This window comes from Phoenix dactylifera, chromosome 1 (genome assembly GCF_009389715.1).
Source record: "Phoenix dactylifera cultivar Barhee BC4 chromosome 1, palm_55x_up_171113_PBpolish2nd_filt_p, whole genome shotgun sequence".
Classification (NCBI taxonomy): Eukaryota; Viridiplantae; Streptophyta; class Magnoliopsida; order Arecales; family Arecaceae; genus Phoenix; species Phoenix dactylifera.
This window is the reverse complement of record NC_052392.1, coordinates 35,536,685-35,556,285: the sequence shown is the minus strand read 5'-3', so window position 1 is coordinate 35,556,285 and position 19,601 is coordinate 35,536,685. Positions and strand designations below refer to the sequence as shown.

The 19,601-nt window shown below is 36.8% G+C and overlaps 2 protein-coding genes across 8 annotated transcripts; both read right to left on the bottom strand.

Moving 5' to 3' along the window:
* Nucleotides 1-1,998: 1,998 nt before the first annotated feature.
* LOC103696741 (probable protein phosphatase 2C 27) lies at nt 1,999-11,418 on the bottom strand. 5 transcript variants are annotated; one of them, XM_039132969.1, is made up of 5 exons: nt 11,090-11,178; nt 5,901-6,030; nt 5,307-5,507; nt 3,384-3,595; nt 1,999-2,982 (listed from the first exon to the last, which is right to left on the bottom strand). In XM_039132969.1, exons 3-5 carry the CDS (start codon nt 5,505-5,507, stop codon nt 2,421-2,423), a joined length of 975 nt encoding a protein of 324 aa, XP_038988897.1. In that variant the 5' UTR covers nt 5,901-6,030; nt 11,090-11,178; the 3' UTR covers nt 1,999-2,420. The 5 variants fall into 5 exon arrangements, with proteins under 5 accessions (XP_038988897.1, XP_026656818.1, XP_038988887.1 ...); XM_026801017.2 differs by lacking the exon at nt 11,090-11,178 and adding an exon at nt 6,758-7,697; XM_039132959.1 differs by lacking the exon at nt 5,901-6,030 and having other exon boundaries at nt 11,090-11,418.
* A 5,048-nt stretch (nt 11,419-16,466) lies between these two features.
* Nucleotides 16,467-19,398, bottom strand: LOC120112895 (putative glycerol-3-phosphate transporter 5). Of its 3 annotated transcripts, XR_005514541.1 has the most exons (3): nt 17,448-19,398; nt 16,906-17,354; nt 16,467-16,761 (listed from the first exon to the last, which is right to left on the bottom strand). XR_005514541.1 is itself a non-coding variant. In XM_039132955.1 (2 exons), exons 1-2 carry the CDS (start codon nt 18,248-18,250, stop codon nt 17,441-17,443), a joined length of 435 nt encoding a protein of 144 aa, XP_038988883.1. In that variant the 5' UTR covers nt 18,251-19,391; the 3' UTR covers nt 16,467-17,440. The 3 variants fall into 3 exon arrangements, 1 of the variants encoding a protein (XP_038988883.1); XR_005514540.1 differs by having other exon boundaries at nt 16,467-17,354; XM_039132955.1 differs by having other exon boundaries at nt 16,467-17,447; nt 17,823-19,391.
* Nucleotides 19,399-19,601: the final 203 nt, after the last annotated feature.

Below are 19,601 nucleotides of genomic sequence, written 5' to 3'. Positions count from 1 at the left end.
ATATAGATTAATTTGAATCTGTCGGCAGTAGAGATAAGAATTTCCAAACATTAATTACCTCTATATATATATATATATATATATATATATATATATATGTTATTTTTGTACATCAGTGATTTTGCTTTGCATTGTATATAATAACTGCTCATTATATACTTATCTATTAAGTATATGTGGTTCTTTATGAATTTATATATCATATATTACTAATTTTAATTTGCATGGACTTTGGTACTTGCGTGCATCGAATTTTGCAAAAGAGTATGGTCTTGATTTATGTTTACTTAATAAGCATGTAATTGAATTGTATATCTGAATGGTGGGTTGTGGTATTTTGGAATATGGTACTGTTGATGCCCCGCTACAGGCCGAAAATATGGTACTATTGATGCTCCACCATCGATCGAAAATATAGTACTATTGATGCCCCACCATTTGCCGAAAACGTGGGACCATTGATGCTCGCCATGGACCAAAAGCATAGTTGTGGTAGTCCAGAGTTGAGTACCTAAATATTATTGGATCCCATATATGCTAGTCTGAGATAATTATTTGACGTGATTATTGAACAAGAAGCTATGTGTTTGCTATGCATATTTTATAATTATGGTATTTTGTTGCTTGGAATTTATATAAGTCACAATTATTTGATAAATTTTTATTTATTATTATAATCGTGTAGGTGTGTAGGAATTTTTATTGGGTTGTAAAGCTTATATCCATCTATTGCATTTTTTTCAAGAGTTACAAAATGTGTAGTCTTGAATGGTTGGATGTGGAGTTCAACACCAAAGTTATTAGTTACATAGTTCATTTTCTGATACCAGATGAACATTTGAATTTTGTGATTGAGTAAACTTTACTATTTGATAATGATAGATTTATCTAGTTAGATTATTATTGTTGACTTTTATGATTGATTTGATTATTCTGGTATTATTGGAGATCTTGTTCATGTTATAGGCCTTATATAATCTCTAGAGCATCACTCTAGAGTTCATATGGCCATGCCACGTTTCCGACCCAGGTGACCAGTTCGGGATGTGAACTCGATCTCCAGTCCTCCTCCCACCTCCCATGGCCGACCAACCTGTGACCATCTCTTCATGTCCTCTCCGGTGACCACGAATGCTAGGGTAGAGTTGAAATCAAGCTTTTGAGTTGATAGTAGAGATACTAAAAACTAATCGATATGATACAAGGCATTTCTATCTCTGCCAAAAATAAACATGATATGAACCATTGGGCACTATAATATCAGAAAAAATTAATCCTTCTCATCAGTAAGTACTCAAGATTTTTCCATTGGCTGACATATTATAATGTTTCTTTTTCTTTATAAGAATATTGGCCGTGCTCTCAGAATTGTCTTTTCAAATGTTTCTAGCCTTCCATCTCAACTGAGATGGCCCGAAATCTCAATTCACCTTAGTGATGATTACCTACTGAAATGGTTGATATGCTCTTCCGCTTTCTTGGGAGGTTCTCAATCTAAGTTTTTAGTTTTTCTATTGGTTTTCCAGTAGATGAGATCCAAGATAAGAGAATGCAGATTTTGGTACAGGAAGGGTGTTCGCTAGGTTTTAGTTGAGTGCCAGGGCTAGTTAAAGGTGGGAAGCTAGAATGCAAAGAGGATGAAATGCAATGATTAGAGATGTTTCATAATTTGGTACCAATGGTATTATTATATCACATTTTGCCCCTGAAAATAGAAGATGATTTTTCTTTGAAATAGTTACAATGATTTCTCGAGCAGTTTCATGATAAAATCATGGTTCTGACATTCTCATTGATTTAAAAGTTTTCAAACCTTGAGAGTTGGTTTTTCAAAACAAAGTTTTACAAAAATTGAGCTACTAAAGTAGAGAGGGAAAAGAACATATAATTGGAAATCCACTCGAATTTCTAAGATTTTGTAAATTTACATTGCAAAACAAAGGGTACTTCATATCAGTCTTGACCGTTCCTGAATTGAATAATAAATAGAATAACATATACCAGCAAAACACAATTTTATTGAATCAATGATGAATAATATTTTAGCATCAATACTATTTTATTTACATACATACACATTGATCCCTAAACATCACAATAACGAACTCATAGAGCCCTGGATGCACCACCACTTCAGCCTTATTAGATACAGCTAATTTCTAGACAACTCAAGATGGACACCTCTAAGATACACTATACCATACCAAACAGGATGGTACAGAGCGTATCATATCATACTAATTCGGTACCGGTAGGCGTACTGATACTCAGTATGTCGAACCATCCTCCATACAGAATGTACTGACATAGCAATAAAGCGGCACCGGTGTACCTTAGACCTCTCTCTATAGAACTAGACAAAGTAGAATATATGAACAAAGCATGTAGCAAATGTCTATAAAGGCAAATCCTGCCTTTGCTTAAGCTTGTAAAAGGCGCCTAAGGTTATAGAGCCCCTCAGCTGATATGCTCCTTGGTACCCTAGTCCTGTGTGCTCCCATCCGAGCTGGGGGGTCCGAGTGGAAGCATACAATAACTGCAGTCAAATTGTCGATAGCCCCTCGCTTTATTGCCTCCTCAACTAATTCCTTGCAACACAATTTCACATCATTGTGTTCTTGGAGCCTCCTCCGAGCAAAGTCCACAGCATTTTGGCTCAAGAAAACATCCCATATACCATCACTGCCTATTATCAAGAACTCATCATCTTTTGTTAAAGTAATCATCTTAAGCTCTGGTTCAGCACTCAAGGGCCCACCTTGCTCGCCAATATCTTTCATGCCCTCCAGATGCCAATCACCAAGAGCTCGGGTAACAGTAAGCTGACCGTTCAAGTATCCATCATCGATGTAGCCACCGAGGGATTCAATGCGCTTTTGTTCCTTGACACAACAGGGCTTGTGATCCTTGGACATTTCTATTGCCATCCCAAGTCGGGAAAGCACAGCACGGCAGTCTCCAGCATTAGCGACTAATAGAGATCTGTCATTGCGATCATTAGCAACCAGTGTCATGAACTCAAGCATAGGAATCAAGATGGAATTCAAAATGAAATATGAAAATGAGAAAAAAAAATGAAACAAAGATAACATAGAAGTGAACTTAGGAAGATGAAAGAACCTAGATGCTAGAATATGATATTTAACAACAAAGAAAAGGGAAAAGTAACAACATACAAGTTAATTTTGACGATAACTTAGGAATGATTAGGTAAAAATGAACTATACTAAATTATTGAATGTAGCCTGGACAATAGAGAAGGTCTTAACCAAGAAAAAGAAGATAGAAGTCACTGATACGTATATAAGCTTTAGAGCATTGGATCTGATGAAGACTGCAAAAAATATAAAGGATCTTAAGTTTCAATGGATGAATAAGCCAACCTTCCAAATATCATTGCAGTAAGTGCTGTTGTGCCAGATGACAGGGTAGACTGAACAGCGCATGTCCTTGCAAACTGAGCATCAGTTTGCATAAATGACCTCATGACTACCTTTTCAAGTTCAAGAGGGAATTCAGCATCTTCCACAATGACCCTCGGTAAATTGTCACGGACAAAATGTGCAGCAGCTTTCCCTCCATGTCCATCAAATACCTGAACTCAGATATGTTATTTAGGGTAGTTAATTACATGCATCAAAACAATGAAAATTTCTAAGAGAAGATTGGATAATACACATTCAATAGTGGTGTTTCTTCTCAAACTAAAGCAATAATCTGAGCTTTGTTACCATATAACAATGGAGAAAGCTAAGAACAGCTCAAATGTAAATAGCAAGCAGACCATAACTTTGCTCCACCAAATTGTTAAACTATTGTCAATGAATTAAAGAAACAGGGATACCAAGTTGCAGATCTCTGTCCTCCGAAAATCACATAGCTTAAGCTATGGTGGAGGCAATTACTATTGTGGTTTTCTAGTCATAGTTAGATCTGTAGAAAAAGGCCATATACAACTGAACTAAGCCATGCAGATGCATCTTTGACCCTAGAAAGTAGGAACATTAACTACAATGAAGATGAAAGCATCAATGAATTTTTAACAGGGCATCTGTGTTTACAGCAACATCCTTAAATGGTTCATGCAATACAATAGGCGTTGTTCTTATAGATGCCCTCATGTCCAAGCTAGGAGCAGAATGTAGGGTGATGAGAGCAAATGATGTCCAAGAATAATGAACATAACTTGAAACAGATTTTTTTTTTTTTTTTTGATATAGAAAAATGAAACAGTTTCCACCAAATAAGCAACTACAGTTGCTTGCAACTAGAAATTTGTACAATGTTACTAGGTAGAAACAACTGGAAGATTGCAACAGACAGGTCGCTAAAAAGCTGTTGGGGTATGTAACTATAAATATGCTTTAGGGTAATATCGCAGACACTAAAGATAACAAGTTATCAAGGGGATTTCATGGAGCACCTAACATCCTTTAAAACTTGTATGATATGAGTATCGTACAATTTGGTTTCTGGTTGTGAATTCCGAGCACAAGAGTCATCGTACAAACACTATTTTTCTATATGTACCAAAAGAATGTTAACACTGGTTAATCCCAAACTTTTAGTGAGTGAGACTCCAAAAGTTTCTTTCTTCCTCGGTGAGATGCCGGAAAATCATTGAGATTAGGATAGAGGTGAGACTCTTCTATTCAGCCCATAGTTATCATATACTACCCAAACAACAGCACCTTCCATTGTTCCTTCTTCCACTCCGCCAATCTTCATCATGCCAATGACTCTAATCCCTCAAACGCCCAATCATCACAAAGTCCTTAGGTTTCATATCTAAATCGCAAGCCTAATCCTTTCCTCCCATGTCCTAACCCAAATTAGCTTTGGATCCAACCAATTTCAGCCATCATCCACCAAAAATTCAGCAGCACCTACCCTCCTTACTGCATCATTTAGTAGGCAGCCTAGTTAATCCCTAGGATCAGTAATTGGATATTAGACTGTTGTAACAACTCAAAAATGGGCGCATACCCTAATGCTTAGAATAAACCATTACTGTCCTAGATTGTAAACATCATTTGGTTTTAACTTTTACTCATGGAAACATAAATGATGAAAAGCATCAATTGATTTTTTTGTGATACTAGAAGAATTAAATTCACTCAAGTCTTTTTTTCAATAATTTCTGCAATAAAAATTTAAAAAAAAGTTTTAGTAGATTATAGTTACCTTAACTGAAGAACACTAGAATCACGTTTTTTTTTTTTTTTTTTGAATATTTTGAGTATTTATTATGGAGATATAACATTACTTACAAGTTGACATGTAGAATGTGAAGAATAAAGACTTACTCCATAAAAAGAAACAGCCTCATGTTCCAGTGAATGACAACCATACTTCTTAGCCAAGTCAGAGATGCACACATGGGTATCCTCCATATACATCCGGCTGCCAATATCAGACCACTCCCCTGATCGAATGACGGGGGCAAAATCTCTTACCTGGTTTTGCTGGCTGTCTATGGCCACTGTGTTCTCACATATTCTTTCCATCTGCCAAAAATACCAGGATAAAATTAAACTAGAAAGGAAAAGGTTCCTGCCCCAGGGTGGTGGGGAAATGCATGTATGACATCATATGAACCAGCTTGGACCCAGAGCCTATATGCACCAGATACTGATTTGGCATGTAATGCATATTTTTGCTCTTAAACCCTTCACATTTCTTAAAATCTATCAGTTATTCTTTCAAGCCATATCATTAGTAAATTGTTTTAGGAGCATGAAGGAAATTTAACTTCTCAAATTATGCCCAGGCTCAACCGACAGGCCTGATGAATCATACAAATCTCTCCAACCCTCACCCTTCCTGATTCTCGGACATGTAAGGTTTGGGTCAAATCTTGACCTGAATACCCACAAGTTTGGATCTGGGTTAAGAGGTACCTGGATATGACTTGACCAAATAGCTCCCTTGACACTGATATGATATGAGTTTCACGTTATGTTGAGAGCAGCATGAAGAGAGTGCAGTCAAGGAAGCACAGCCCATAAACTTAGCTTTTCTAAACTTTGGCTGTCAATCGTCAAATGAAAAAATACAAAAAATGATATCTCTACACAGGAATAAAAGGATGCTTTAGCATATCTATCAGCAGAAGTAATTGTCAAGACAGAAGATTACTCTAGAAAGAAAAGAATTGCCTCAGAGAGAGATAATCATGTCATAGTTCCAGAAGATGTTCAGCAGAATCGAGTAGCCAAGAGGATTAAGAAGACCAGCTTTTGAAAAAAGTAGCTCTTCAAGGATTTTTCAACTGAAACATCGAGACTCTTGGAAAAATATATCTAGTGAAACCTATGTTTCTAGCAACACATTAATCTTTCTCTAACATCTAAAACTCGTAATAGTTTCACACTTTTTTGTTTTTGAGGGAATAGTTTTGCATATATTTTTCTACCAGTAAATAGAATACGTAAGAACAGTTATGTTGGAAGAGTCTATGCTTGTACACAAAGTTAGACAGATATGGCTACTGAAACTAGGTATGCTTCAAATTTGTGGTTTGTTTCATAGCCACAATGACAAATCTCATTTCCATACATGCTTGTAAGAGGAAAGTAGGATAATTTCCCCATGACAGGCCACTAAGAAATGATTAAACTTTCTTATAAGCATAACACTGTAACATGTATTTGAACAAAATTTGACATGCATTTATATTGATCAACAGCCAAAATGCTTGAATTAAGGTAAAATTCAAAACCTTCGCATAGGTAATAGAATAGCATATATTTCTTACCATCTTTCAGAAAAGCAACGAACTTAATCAAATCTCAGAAGGGCAACAAATACTATCACTCTATTGATTATAAGGGAAGCCTATGCACAAGACTCTCGCCATTGCAGGGTCCAAGAAGGGTCAAAGAAGTCAGTCCTTCCTTCCCATTCTACGCGTGTCAAGTTGAAGAAATGAATGCAGCTTCATTCTTTTCTATGACCTCCAGGTCATAATAAAGCAACCTTATCATTGCGCCAAAGCTCACCCTTCTCTTCTAATATTGATTATGAACTAATGAAATCAAGGTTTTACATATCGGACCACTCCAATCCATACTAGGCAGGCATGGTATAGGGCTTGATATGACATTGCATCGGCACATGGTATAATTCTTGTTCCAACTTTGCACCTTTATAATGTATTGGCACGGCGGCATACCATGCCATGCCATATCAATAAAATACTAGCGCAAATTCCTGGATCTGAAATGTAAAACCTTGATTTAAATCATACCAAATCCAAACTTTTAAGTACCATTAGAGAAATAGCCACTTCAAATCTAACATGAATATCAAGAAGAGACCCTAGATTATAGCCTAACTTTTTCCATAACTAGCCTTGAATTTATAGAGTTTTCATGCCTTTGATGTACAATATAATGAACTGATGATGAGTTCTCCATTTTTCTATTTTTGTGGAAAAAATAGAGTGTTCATATATGAACTAATTTTCGCTGAAATAGAGAAAGAAAAGCACTCGCACATAGAAAAATAAAAGAAACAAAATTAGGCACTAAATAGAGTAAATTGCATCAACAAATTTAAACTTGCAATTAGTCCAAGCAAACCACCGATATTGGTACAAGAAAAAGGACGAAAGATAACTGAAAAGATGAGAAATATTTGTCCTCTCAGAACAAACAAGAAAACACTCCACCATGAAAAATGCATCCTAAAACCAGCAAAAACATTAAATAAAGCAGAATTTTAAACATATTTTTTAATTTAAAAATTAGTAATATATGTATAAATAAATATAAAAAATAGTACTTTGTATTAGATAAATCAAATGTATTTTTGAAGTAAAAAATATTATATTCATTGTAATAAAATTTTACTATTTTTAAATAATTGATAAACTAACGTACTTGATGAATCGACATAAATGAAACCATCAAGAAAAAAGAGTCAAAGTGTGACATCGGTTGGAATCATAGGCAAATGCTCTTGGATCGGCATCATTAAAAATACAACTTGTGCAACACAGAGTTCAAGGAAGGAGCGATAACAAGATTGAAGCAATACTTAGCTGGTGGTTGGCCTGACGTATCTATGCACCGAAAATATCCATAGAAGGTCGGCAATTGATGAAGAAGCACTTTGCTAATTTTAAAGCAGCGAAGAAGAGGATTTTCAAGAAGAAGACAGAAGTAGAGTACCGAGCGGCAGAGCCATCTTTCTATCACTTTAGAGAGCCAGAGGAGGCATCCGCTCTAGATGGCGAAGAGGCACAAATCCAGTCTGCCATTCAGGCGAGTCTGAATGATCAGTGGCAGCAGGATGAGGTGGCCAGGCATAGAGCTCAAGTTAGGCTCTCATACTACGAGTCGAGCTCCGATTTTGCGAACAGTAGGGTGGGATCCTTTTCCAGATGGTTTCCTCGAGTGACTGTGAGTGCAACTGGTCCACCTTCACCCTCATCCACAACAAGCATAGGAACTGTTTGACATAGAAGTGCCTCAATGACTTTGTATATGTTCACTGCAATCTGAGCTCGAAGCTGAAGTGCATTCAAGAAAAAGTAGAGCTAAAGTACACAAATCCGATCCGTAATACTTTCATTTACGATGAGGATGATCCTATGATCGGATGGCTTGTGGGCAATGGGCAGATCGCAATATTTCACACATTGTTCCATTTAATTAGCCACAGTCACAGGGGTCACTAGGGAGCTGGTCATCACATAACTCATTGTCTGAGATATCCCCTCAGAAATATGATCGAGAGATGCTTAGACGAGGCCACTACGCTACCTAGTCGACTCGATCAGGAGGGCGATATCCATCCTCCCAACATAGCCGGGCAGAGAGAAGCACGAAGGGTAAGCAGGCAGCTACTCAATACACCGAAAAAAAAAAGGCAATTACAACCCCTAGGGATAGTGTGGAAGAGCCAGCTAAGCATGGACATTTAAATTAGTGAACTACGTAATTTTTTGATGATTAATGCTAGCTTCGATTATTATAACCACAATAAAGATAATTGATATGTAATTCTGTTGTCATTTGCCTACTAAGGCCTTGCATAAGTATTATAGGAAACAACTAAGAAATTGTAATGGAAAAAGTATCCAAATATGATTTATAATGAACTTTCTATAAAGCCTGAATAAAACTTTTCACCCAAATCATCCATTCCTTCCATTTATGAGAACAGAGTGTCATCCTAAGCAAGTTTCTGATAATCAAAAAATAATTTAACATTTAACATTTGACAAACTTTGATGCTATGTTGAGGAACATGCTTTATTAACAAAGTTCTTGCTTCTCTAGCCTCATCATAAAGTTTTACTATCCTAAGTTCCTAATCTAGTAGGGGTACCTCATCTCTTGGATCAACCTACCAAGATCTTAAAGGGGTAGGAGTGAGGGAAGCTTACAGGGCCTGACAAGATCTCCAAGCATCCAGAATATCATGCATTAAAACCAATGGGTACCCAACATTTTAACCATCTTTATTTCTATTGACATGAGGTAGTTCTTTGCTTATCGCTTTACATCCTGGTCATGGAGATCCAAATTCCCAAGCGCTGGCTTCGAAAAATAGAAAAGGGCAACAGTAATTTGCATGACAATGCCCCACTGACTGGTATCAGCTAAATTCTTGTAATCTTCACTACAATTACAAGTAACATGAGCAGGGATTGATCTAGACCACCAAGGAGAAAAGAAAGCCAACTTTGTGTGCCACATTGAGAATAATGTTTAGAATTATAACCCAAAAAGTATATGAGCCTTCTCATCCATGAATGTTCCTCCATAAAGCCATTTTGTTTGAGCCTCCACTTTTGGTTCCCTCTTTCATTCTTTTTCAGCCACTGATGGATGAGTCATTTATCATCATGAATAAAAAAAGCAATCAGTGCCATCCATCAGATAACATTCCTTGAGCGGGATGCCCATAAGAATCCCATGTCTTTTATTATTTTGTGTCCACAAGCTTTCTCGACATGTTCATGTATCTTCCTATATATCATCTGGCCATTGCCTCTATCATAGCCGGCCCATGCATCAGACACATCCAATGTCAGCCACAGAAATCATTGCTTCTTAATTAAGCTTTAAAAGTTTACTAGTGCTATTGCCTGGATCACCAACTCATGTGTCAAAACAGGGGTGCAGTCAAGAAAGTTGGATTTGCAGGCTTAGCTTTTATTGACATCACTTGCCAGGCATATATAAGTGGAATATGAGGATATTTTAGCATATCTATTAAACAATCGATTTCTAAGACTGTTTTAAGTCGATTTCTTTATCATTCATGGAAGATTTGTCAAAAAAAATACGGGCTTCTTCAAGAAAACATATCATGTCATGGTTCCAAGAAATGTTTAGCATGACCAGCTTTCAGGGAGACCGGTTTTTCAAGTTTTTTGAAATCAAACAAACAAACCCATGATAAAACATTTGCAGTGGAATATATGCTACTAGCAGATCTAGCAGCGCATTAGTTTAAGTCTTTCTCAAACAACTTCAAAACTTTACACATTTGCACATAATTCAGTACTGTGAAAGAGAATATATAAGAGCACTTATGTTGAAAAAGCATACACTTCTAGACAGAGTTACATGGGCTCGAGCTTGGGGTTTGTTTCCTAACCACAATGACAATTTCGCTTCTATACATGCTCTTAAGTAGACAATAGGATCACTTCCCAGAGACTCAGGCCATCAACAAATGACTGAACTTTCTTATAAAGCAGAGCATTCAAGCATATAGTTGAACAAAACTGACATGCACCTAAATTGATCAACCATTGAAGGGCCTAATTACGGTTATACTCAAATACTTTGCACAGGTAATTAGGAAAAACCCAAAAAGAAAAAATTAGCCGCTAAACAGAATAGATTGCCTCAAAAACTCTAAATCTGCAATTAAGCACAGAAACCACTGATATAAATTCAAGAAGAAAGCCGAAAGAAAACCCAAAAGAAGAGACATTTCTGTCAGAACACCCGAATTCTTTCCTATCCATGAATCTAAAATCAAATAAGGAACCCCAAATCATTAAAAAAAAAAATTAAAAAAGAAAAGAATTGGTGAAAAGTAGTGCAAGAAGAAGGTCGAAACTTACATGAGACGTAGCGAGATCAGAACTTTTCTCATTCGGGGCCTTGCAAAGGTCAAAAGTTTCCATCTTTTCACCACCCTCCACGCACATGGCTATATCTCAAGGACCCTTAATGATGCAAGAACCAAAGAAGAAAAGAGAACGCAGGAGGACGAAGAAGAAGAGGAGGAAGGGAAGAGAAGATTCGGAGAATCTCCTTGGAAATCAGGAATGGGGAGAGAGAGAGGAAGAGGATTAGATAACGAGCAATTTAGTAAGAGTGGATTTTTTAAGCTGGATAAAGAGGAAGAAGCCAAGGGAGGAAGAAAACCGAGAGAGTCGAGATTTTTCTCCGAAAGTTCGTGAGATTTATAATGGAAAGAGATATTTTTTAATTCCTTGTTGAATAGGAAAAATAACGGTACACGCGTGAGGAACCTCGCCACCTGTCGTTCCAGCGCTAATATCTGAGCTCTGGTCACCTATGGTGAGAACAGGTTATCGTTCACCAAAGTACAGATTTACAGTATCAAATTTATGAGGGCTTTTTTTTTTTTAACGTATATTCTCTTAAATATCAAATTTTATATAAATAACCTTTCAAATTTATATTTATATGTATACTCTTATAAAACATTTATTTTACTATTTTATTTTTTTATTCTTATTTTTTCATATGTATCCACACCATCTAAAGTCGTTAAAAAAATAACGGTTTCAAATTAACATGACTAAAATATCCTTAATGGGTGGACGTGCAAAAAGTAATATTTATAAGACGATCGCGATAGAGAATAAAAAATAATTTTAAATTTTTATTTTATTTTTAATTAAAACAAATATAGTTTTATTAATGGTATTAGAAGAACAGATATATTAGAGGCATTTATATAAAAATAGTATTTTATGAAAATACAGAAATAAATATAAATTTTAAGAGAGTATTCACGTAAATTTGAATTTTTAGAAGGGTACTCATCGCAAAAAATCCAATTTTTGAGACCGGGTATCATCTAATTCCATACAAGATTGGATAGATGAGATTTCTCATAGTCCTAATTGATATGGGCTATTATACTGATAAACTGATTAAATTTTATTATTTTCCTATGTAGGTGAGCCATATATTAAATTTGTTTGTAACTAGATCTCATCCTAAATCATATTTCTGAAGCCTAATTATAATTTGACGATTGATATTCAACAAAAATGTTTCTATATCAAACCTTGCCGTATCCCATCAAACCTTGCTTCTTTCACCATCTCTTGGACCAGCGGACCATAGTCTTGAAGGGGACATTAAAATCAGTGGTACCCAATGATAGATTTCACAATAAATAAATAGTCACACGTGAACCATCTTTATTTCTATTCATATAAAGCAGTTCTTTTCTTGCCACTTTACATTCTTAATCAAAGTCATCACTGAGGCCAAATTTCCCAACACTGATTTCCAGAAGAAGGCTAGCCATCAGCTATATGCTTCTCATGTTCACCTTTATCAAAACTGACATTAGTAGCTACCAATCTAGACTGCTAAGGAGAAATAACCAATTTTATGCACCCCATCCAAAATCATACTTGCAATCATTATAATGAGAAAAGGTCTCAGTCATTGTGTTCATGAACCTTCCTCCATGAAGCCTTTTTTTGTTTGAGCCCTCCCTTTTTAGTCCTTTATTTCTTTGTCAGCCACTGATGCATGAGTTGTTTTAATTATCATAATGAATAAAAGAAGCAACCAGTGCCATCCATGAGGTAATACTACTGTATTTTTGATTCTCACTTGAATGGGATGCTCATAAGATCCCTTATCTTCTATTATTTTTTCTGTCCGTGATAAGCTTCATAGACATGTTCATCCATTTTCCTCTCATGTGCATCACACACAATCCAAGTTAGTTGTGGCGATAAACACTTCATTTCTTAACCATAAACATTTCATTTCTTAACCATTGGTGGCGGTTGGGGGTCAACGGATCTTCAATTAGACGATGGTCAGTGTCGAGGCCAGAGCCGAATGGGAGAGAGTTTTCTATGTGAAATGAGTACAGGGCGCGGACCGCATCGTTCTTAAGAAGGACTCAGCCACGGTGATCGAGTGAATCCAAAAGCCGGATCATGGGCCTGATGGGATACAGTTGATTCATGACATCCACACTCTTTTAGCTAAGTGTGTCTTCTATCGGATCCCTCATAACTATAGAAAGACTAATAGTGCAGCGAACTGAATAGTATCTTTTACAGCTCAGTATTATGAAAGTTTTGATTTGGAACAACCGATTCTGTCTTCTTTATATACTTATCTTTTTTAACTTTATGACCTGCACTTACATCCGTCATGTATGGGCTGTTGTTATACCCAAAAAAAAAAAAAAAAAAAACATAGCTTCTTGGGAACAGTATATGCTGTAGTGTTCCTGCATATCATTAGCGGTCACCTTCAATGATGAGTCAGTGACAGCAGTTGGTGGATGGCAGAGCGAGCACGCCAACTTCTACCAGGGTGGACCCAAAGATTAAAAAGGTTTTGATGGCAGTGGGGAAAGGATTCGTGAGAGGATAAAATGGACCATGTCGTCCGGTGCTTTCTCCAATGATTTGGGTTCTGATGCAACAGGCAATACTTTAACATTTCCAATTGGACAAGCGTGGATGGCCGAAATGAATTCTTATACTGCTTGTCTTCAGTTATAGCTCTTGTTTACATAGAATAGCTCCTTGTGATGAATTGATGATGGTTAGATGTGGCGCATGAGATATCTGATGGCACAGTGGACATTAGTTGTCTTCATCCATGGAAATATTTTTTTGTTACTATTATTCCTTTCCTTTTCTGGGGCCAAGAGACTGCACCAATTGAAGTCAACTCATTGTTTCAGATTTAGCAGTTGGGTACTAACTTATTACTAGCTTAGGGAGAAATTTTAACAATTTAATTCTTGTTTTAATAACACCTAGATTCCAAATAATTCCGTGCTAGTAATTCCCCCTGTGCCGAAAGAAAAAGAAAAAATAAATGAACAAATCCCACCCTTCAATACACCTGTCTCTTTGTGCCATCAATAATTTCTGCTGGTGGGCAATAATACTTCCCTTTGCATCTTCTTTTTCAACTCAAATAAGTCTACTCTTCAAGCAAACCTATTGGTTGATTTGCCGACAACTGGATTATATGATGCCTTCTGTTCTTACAGAAAATGGGTATCTCGATTTAATTATATAAGAACTAGAAGGCAGGACATGATCTACGACTAAAACTAATGAAAGATCTAATTATATAAGAACTCCACAGCAGGACCATATTTAGCAATTTCATATTGTTCAAGGCCAACATAGGCCATTCTTTCTAGCTACTCAAGCCACTTATCATGAAAATTATTTGTGCCAAAGGGATATTTGCGTTATTTACCAAAGCAATTGCTAACATTTTTTTTACCAACACAGGGACTCGGGCTAGCCCGTCCCTAAAACTGATGTTCGCTTCTTTAGATTAATACTCCCATAGCTAGGGCAAACAACTTTCCACCCCATAGTAATGCGATTTCCCACTTCCCATCTCTCGACCGGCTCGTTCCAACACAACGAACACTAACTTTGTCTTGAGGAGATGGTCACGCGATGCAATAGAGGCTTCTACTTCAATATCTGCTTCGATTCATGCAACAACTATGGTCACAGCTGGCTTTTTCATGATAGCAAGGTGCTCCCCTTTATTTGAATACCCACCTACAACTTTGATTGTTATCACTTCTGCAGGAGCTATGACATCATTCCTTGCGGAACCATTGGAATATAACAAAACAATCTTTCGCAGAATATTGCTTAGTGCTCGACCTACTTAATGGGATACCGGTTGAGAATTAGGCCAATTTCCTATTCGGGAAAGCAGACTCATTCGTTGTCTTAACAAGTTTGAGGCCATTATCTCTACTTGAGCAATCATTAATTTTTTTATATATATATAAAATAAGTGATAGATGACTATCTATCACTTATTTGTGGCAAAAGAGCAGGCTACTTCTCTCAGTGATGGTCTCTACTATGTCACATACTGATTGCCAATGGGAATAATTTTAGGTCGCTAGTGTAACTTCTTTCATCATAATATTGCTCGCTAGTTTTATATTCAAGAATTTGAATCAACCATCAGGGTTCCATGAAAAGGGGAGAGAGAAGGCTTCGTCAGCTACTTATGATGGTAGGAGGCAATTGTGTCATTCCAGTCAAAGGCCAAAGCATATTGTAGCATATTGTGTCTCTGCAATTCTTTCAGGCCTTGCTGATGCCAAGGCTCCTTTATGCCCGGCGTGTTTGGTGCCGGATGCTGACCGGCTCAATAATTCAAGTCTTCTGGAGGAAGACCAAGACTTGGGCCGTGCTGATGCCAATGCCACCACAAGGCTTTCTCCTTCTCCATGACTCCACCCAAAGAACTAAAATTTTAAGAGGTCCGGGTTGCTCACCACGTCTGAAAGGGCCCCCTACTGCAAATATAGTTTGCTTTCCCTGGTCCCATGCCTCCACAATGGTTTCGTCCATTATTGTCCCCCTAGCACTAAGGTACATTTTAATGGGTCATGTATGAACTCATCTCATGAGGGTGGGCTGATTTCATAAAAGTAATGTGCATCTAATGTGCAACTATACATATAAAAATATTTTGCATCCATTCAAAAGAAAGCCTTGACTGACTCTGAGCTCCACTAGGTTAAACAAGTGCATACCTCCTCAACCTAAAAATAACTCCAATCTGGCTGTAGATAGGAAAATTGGAATTGAAAATAGGAAGTCAGATTTGCCAAAAAAATTGGAACGAATAAAAATTACTAAGTGGACGAGGTCCCTTATAGAAGTGTTTGGAGAAAAAAGATTTCCTGAATCCTGATGCATCTTCTCTAAATCGCACTTCATAGAGAAAGCAAATAGGGACCATTAAGCTTTCCGTAAGTAACTTTGGCCCAATATTGACTGTAACAGCCTGAAATCAATCTTAGATATTAGACATGCATCTCTGAATTTCTTCAGAAAATTATATCCAAAACCTGATATCAATACAGTAGAATTAAGTCCAGATAGTATAATATTAGTTTGAGTAAATATCCCATCAAATTATCCTTTTTGAGTCCACAAAATCATTTTTTTTAATTCCCTACAAGTAGATACATATCATGTATTGATACGTCTGGCAGAAAAGGTGAATTGAATTACTCAAATTGAATCCACGACATATACCACCAAAAGGCAGAGCATCAGCTTATCCATCGTATCAAGCCAGGTAAATTGTGAAATTAGCGGCGATAGAGGGTAATACTAAAGGCACGAGAGGCAAATGAAAACTGAGACGGCTTTATGCCCATTATCGTACAGCAATTGAGAGCTAAGGATAACACACAGGAAGGACAAGCAAATGCTTCTGACATAGAAATGCATGAAGCTATGCAATTATTTTGATTTTACAAGGATGATGTTCCAATATTTGAAAATGAAACAACAGCAAAAATGATAATTTCCTGGAATGGTAGTAGGTATCTAAACACAGTCTTGCATTTTTACAACTCAACCCTTCTCCAGCTCAAAGATCCTCAAATTTAAGCAAGAAATAAACCACTTACCTGAGAATTTACGAAGAAAGATCATCTTGGAAAGGTTTATGCATTAAAAATCATTTATAACATGGTAACCTGATACAGCACCTGACAAACAAAATGTTTACCTTCAACATGAACTGAGGACTTTCTTTGGCTTACCATTGTTGGACGTGAGCTTCTAGTTCAATTGTCAATATAAACAGAAAAAGATTTTGTAATGTGACCCATAAGAATGTAGCTGAGTCCTACCTCAGAATTACGAGAAGACAGCCTGTAACCAGAGGTGATCAACAGGCCTGATGCAAGCAACACCTATTCCCTGCACCAAAACCAGCTAAAAAACAAGAAAATCTTATACACAAGAGTTAAAGTGCGGAAATTACTAATAAATCTCAAGCCGATACTCATTTTTCAAGGTAAAAAAAGATTTAAGTGCAGAAATTATTAATAAATGATGATCCCAATTTTAAGTGGAGCAGAAGTCAAATTGATGAGTACATGTTGACAATTAGAAATGGAAAAAATATTTGACGGTATGTCAACAAAATGTCCCTTGGAAAACAAATATCAATTTGAGATGTAAGGAATTCCATGGTCATAACCAGAGAAGTCTCAAATGAACTAAATACATACCTCCATCCTGACATCCTCTCTGGAATTGCTGTGAGGATCCGAGCAACGACGCAAGACTGAATAGCCTGAAATGTAATTCAGATGATTGCCAGTCATCACTGAACATTCAGTCCAAACATTCTGCAAGGGGATTCAGGTTCATCGAGAAGTTCTACAACCTGATATGCAAGCACACCATGAAGGATGTGTCAGGTAGCATAATCGTCAGTTCCTCAAATCTGATGCTGCACTCAACTCCAATAACATGTCATTATGGTAGAAATGTACTTTGGAATCTCAAAAAGTAAACCAAGTATACTTCATATACATTCCATACAATGGAAAAAAATTAACAAGAAAAAAAGCAGATACCAACATATCAATTCATTCTGTTTTCATGATACCAAATCCATTTTGTTATCCTAATCTATGTTCTCTCACTCATCTTGCTAATAACCTCAGCTTTTGCAATGTGTATCAAAAACATAATTGCCAGAGAAGTTGAAAAAATTAACATCAAGAAAACACTGTTCCATCCCCGAGTTGAAATGTACCCTGTAAGTAAAGGTCCCAAAGCTGCCCCAACAGAACCTGTACCATCAATAATGGCTGTTACAGTAGCTAATGCTCGTGAATTGCCTTTAATTGTGTCCTGAGTACCCAAATCAGCTGCAACAGCTGTGGTAATAAGCGAATATGGGCCATTTACAAAGTAGCCAGATAGAAACATTAGTCCGATGTTGAGGTGCATTGATACGCTTCCATATATTCGATAAAGAATAAGTGATGGGATTGAGAACATAAGGAATAGAACTGAAGTCAGAGCACGAACACCAAGACTATCCGAAATGAATCCTGCTGAAATGCCACCGAATACCCCTCCAATGTCAAATATTGTTGAAAGGATTCCTGCAGTTTTGTGCGATAAGTGCTCGCCAGCCACAGCTACAACACCAACAAGCAGTTCAATGTAAATCACCATTATAATATTCTGTAAATAATTTTGTCATATGATTTTAGGAGCCATGCAAAGTAATATATTGTTCTAGGTGCTTGCCAATAGCAGTTTCAAAATCATCAACACATGTAAGCTGATGAGATTCCAGCATGCTTGAGTATGGTGAATAGATACATGCAGTATATATGAATGGATATCTAAGCAGCAGAGGTCGAAGTAGAGAATCCTTTCATTCAAAAGATTGAAGCTAGTCAAACCAATTATATTAGCATTTGATGAAAGATTAGGACTAAATTGACATTATTTCTTTTGATTTACTACAGAGTATTATATTGCTTGCAACTTCATCTAGTATTCTTAAATGCAGCACAAAACAATCATAAACTATGTTTGATTTCAGAATTCCATAATCATAACCGACATTCTTAATTTCTTTTAATCTCTTTATTTCATATTATTTCAAGTTACTATAAATTTAATCCTGTAAAGCAGAGGGAATTACACTTAGTTACTCCTTAATTAACAAGTAATACTGGAAAACTTTTAATTCTCAGGTAGAAACTTGGCCTATCCTCACCTCCTAATAGTCTCCATTCCTTACCGTCTAGTTCAAGGGCCTGTTTGGCAAAATCCCTCCAGATCCGTCAGGTCCAACAAGCCCTTCTCTCTGAAGAACTCTTTCCCAAATCTGGAAAGGCAAAGTATCTAGCCCGAACCTAATTAGAGAGTCTTAGTTGACCCAAAGTCAACCAATGGAACTTTTTACAAAAATGCAGAAATCATCCAACTAGTTCACTTTGCCTTCCGCTCTGTACTGTGCCCCAAACAATTTGATCAACACCATGCACAGAAGTCATTGCCTAGTATCCATGTAGCTTAAGAGCAACCACATTTGTTGCTTGTATATCTATCTCACATCATAGTCATCTGTAGTCCTGAATTACACAGCCTTGAGAAGGTTACATTAAGGCTCAGCTAGGTTCTTTGTTCCATTGTGCATATTCATATCTTGTCTCATTTCAACTTTTCATACCTTAAGGGCCACTAGCAATCTACATTGTGGTAAAGTATCTGCTGGTGGTCATCTCCAATCATCCACCTAGAAATATGGAACATAGCTGTTTGTCTTGTTGTCACGCCACTTCATGCCACTTACCATATCCCCACTTAACTTTCTTAGCAAACTTATTTTATTACAAGCAACCTTGCTGGCTAGCTCATCCAATGACCAAACTGCAATTGTTAGCCTATTAATTTAGGATCATGCATAGTTGATGGAAACATCATTCTAGAAATCTCTAGACCACCAAATTGTAGCTCATAGTTCCTAGTCTTGATTGTACTCAGCTTGTTGTGGCATGTGCTTCTGTTTTAT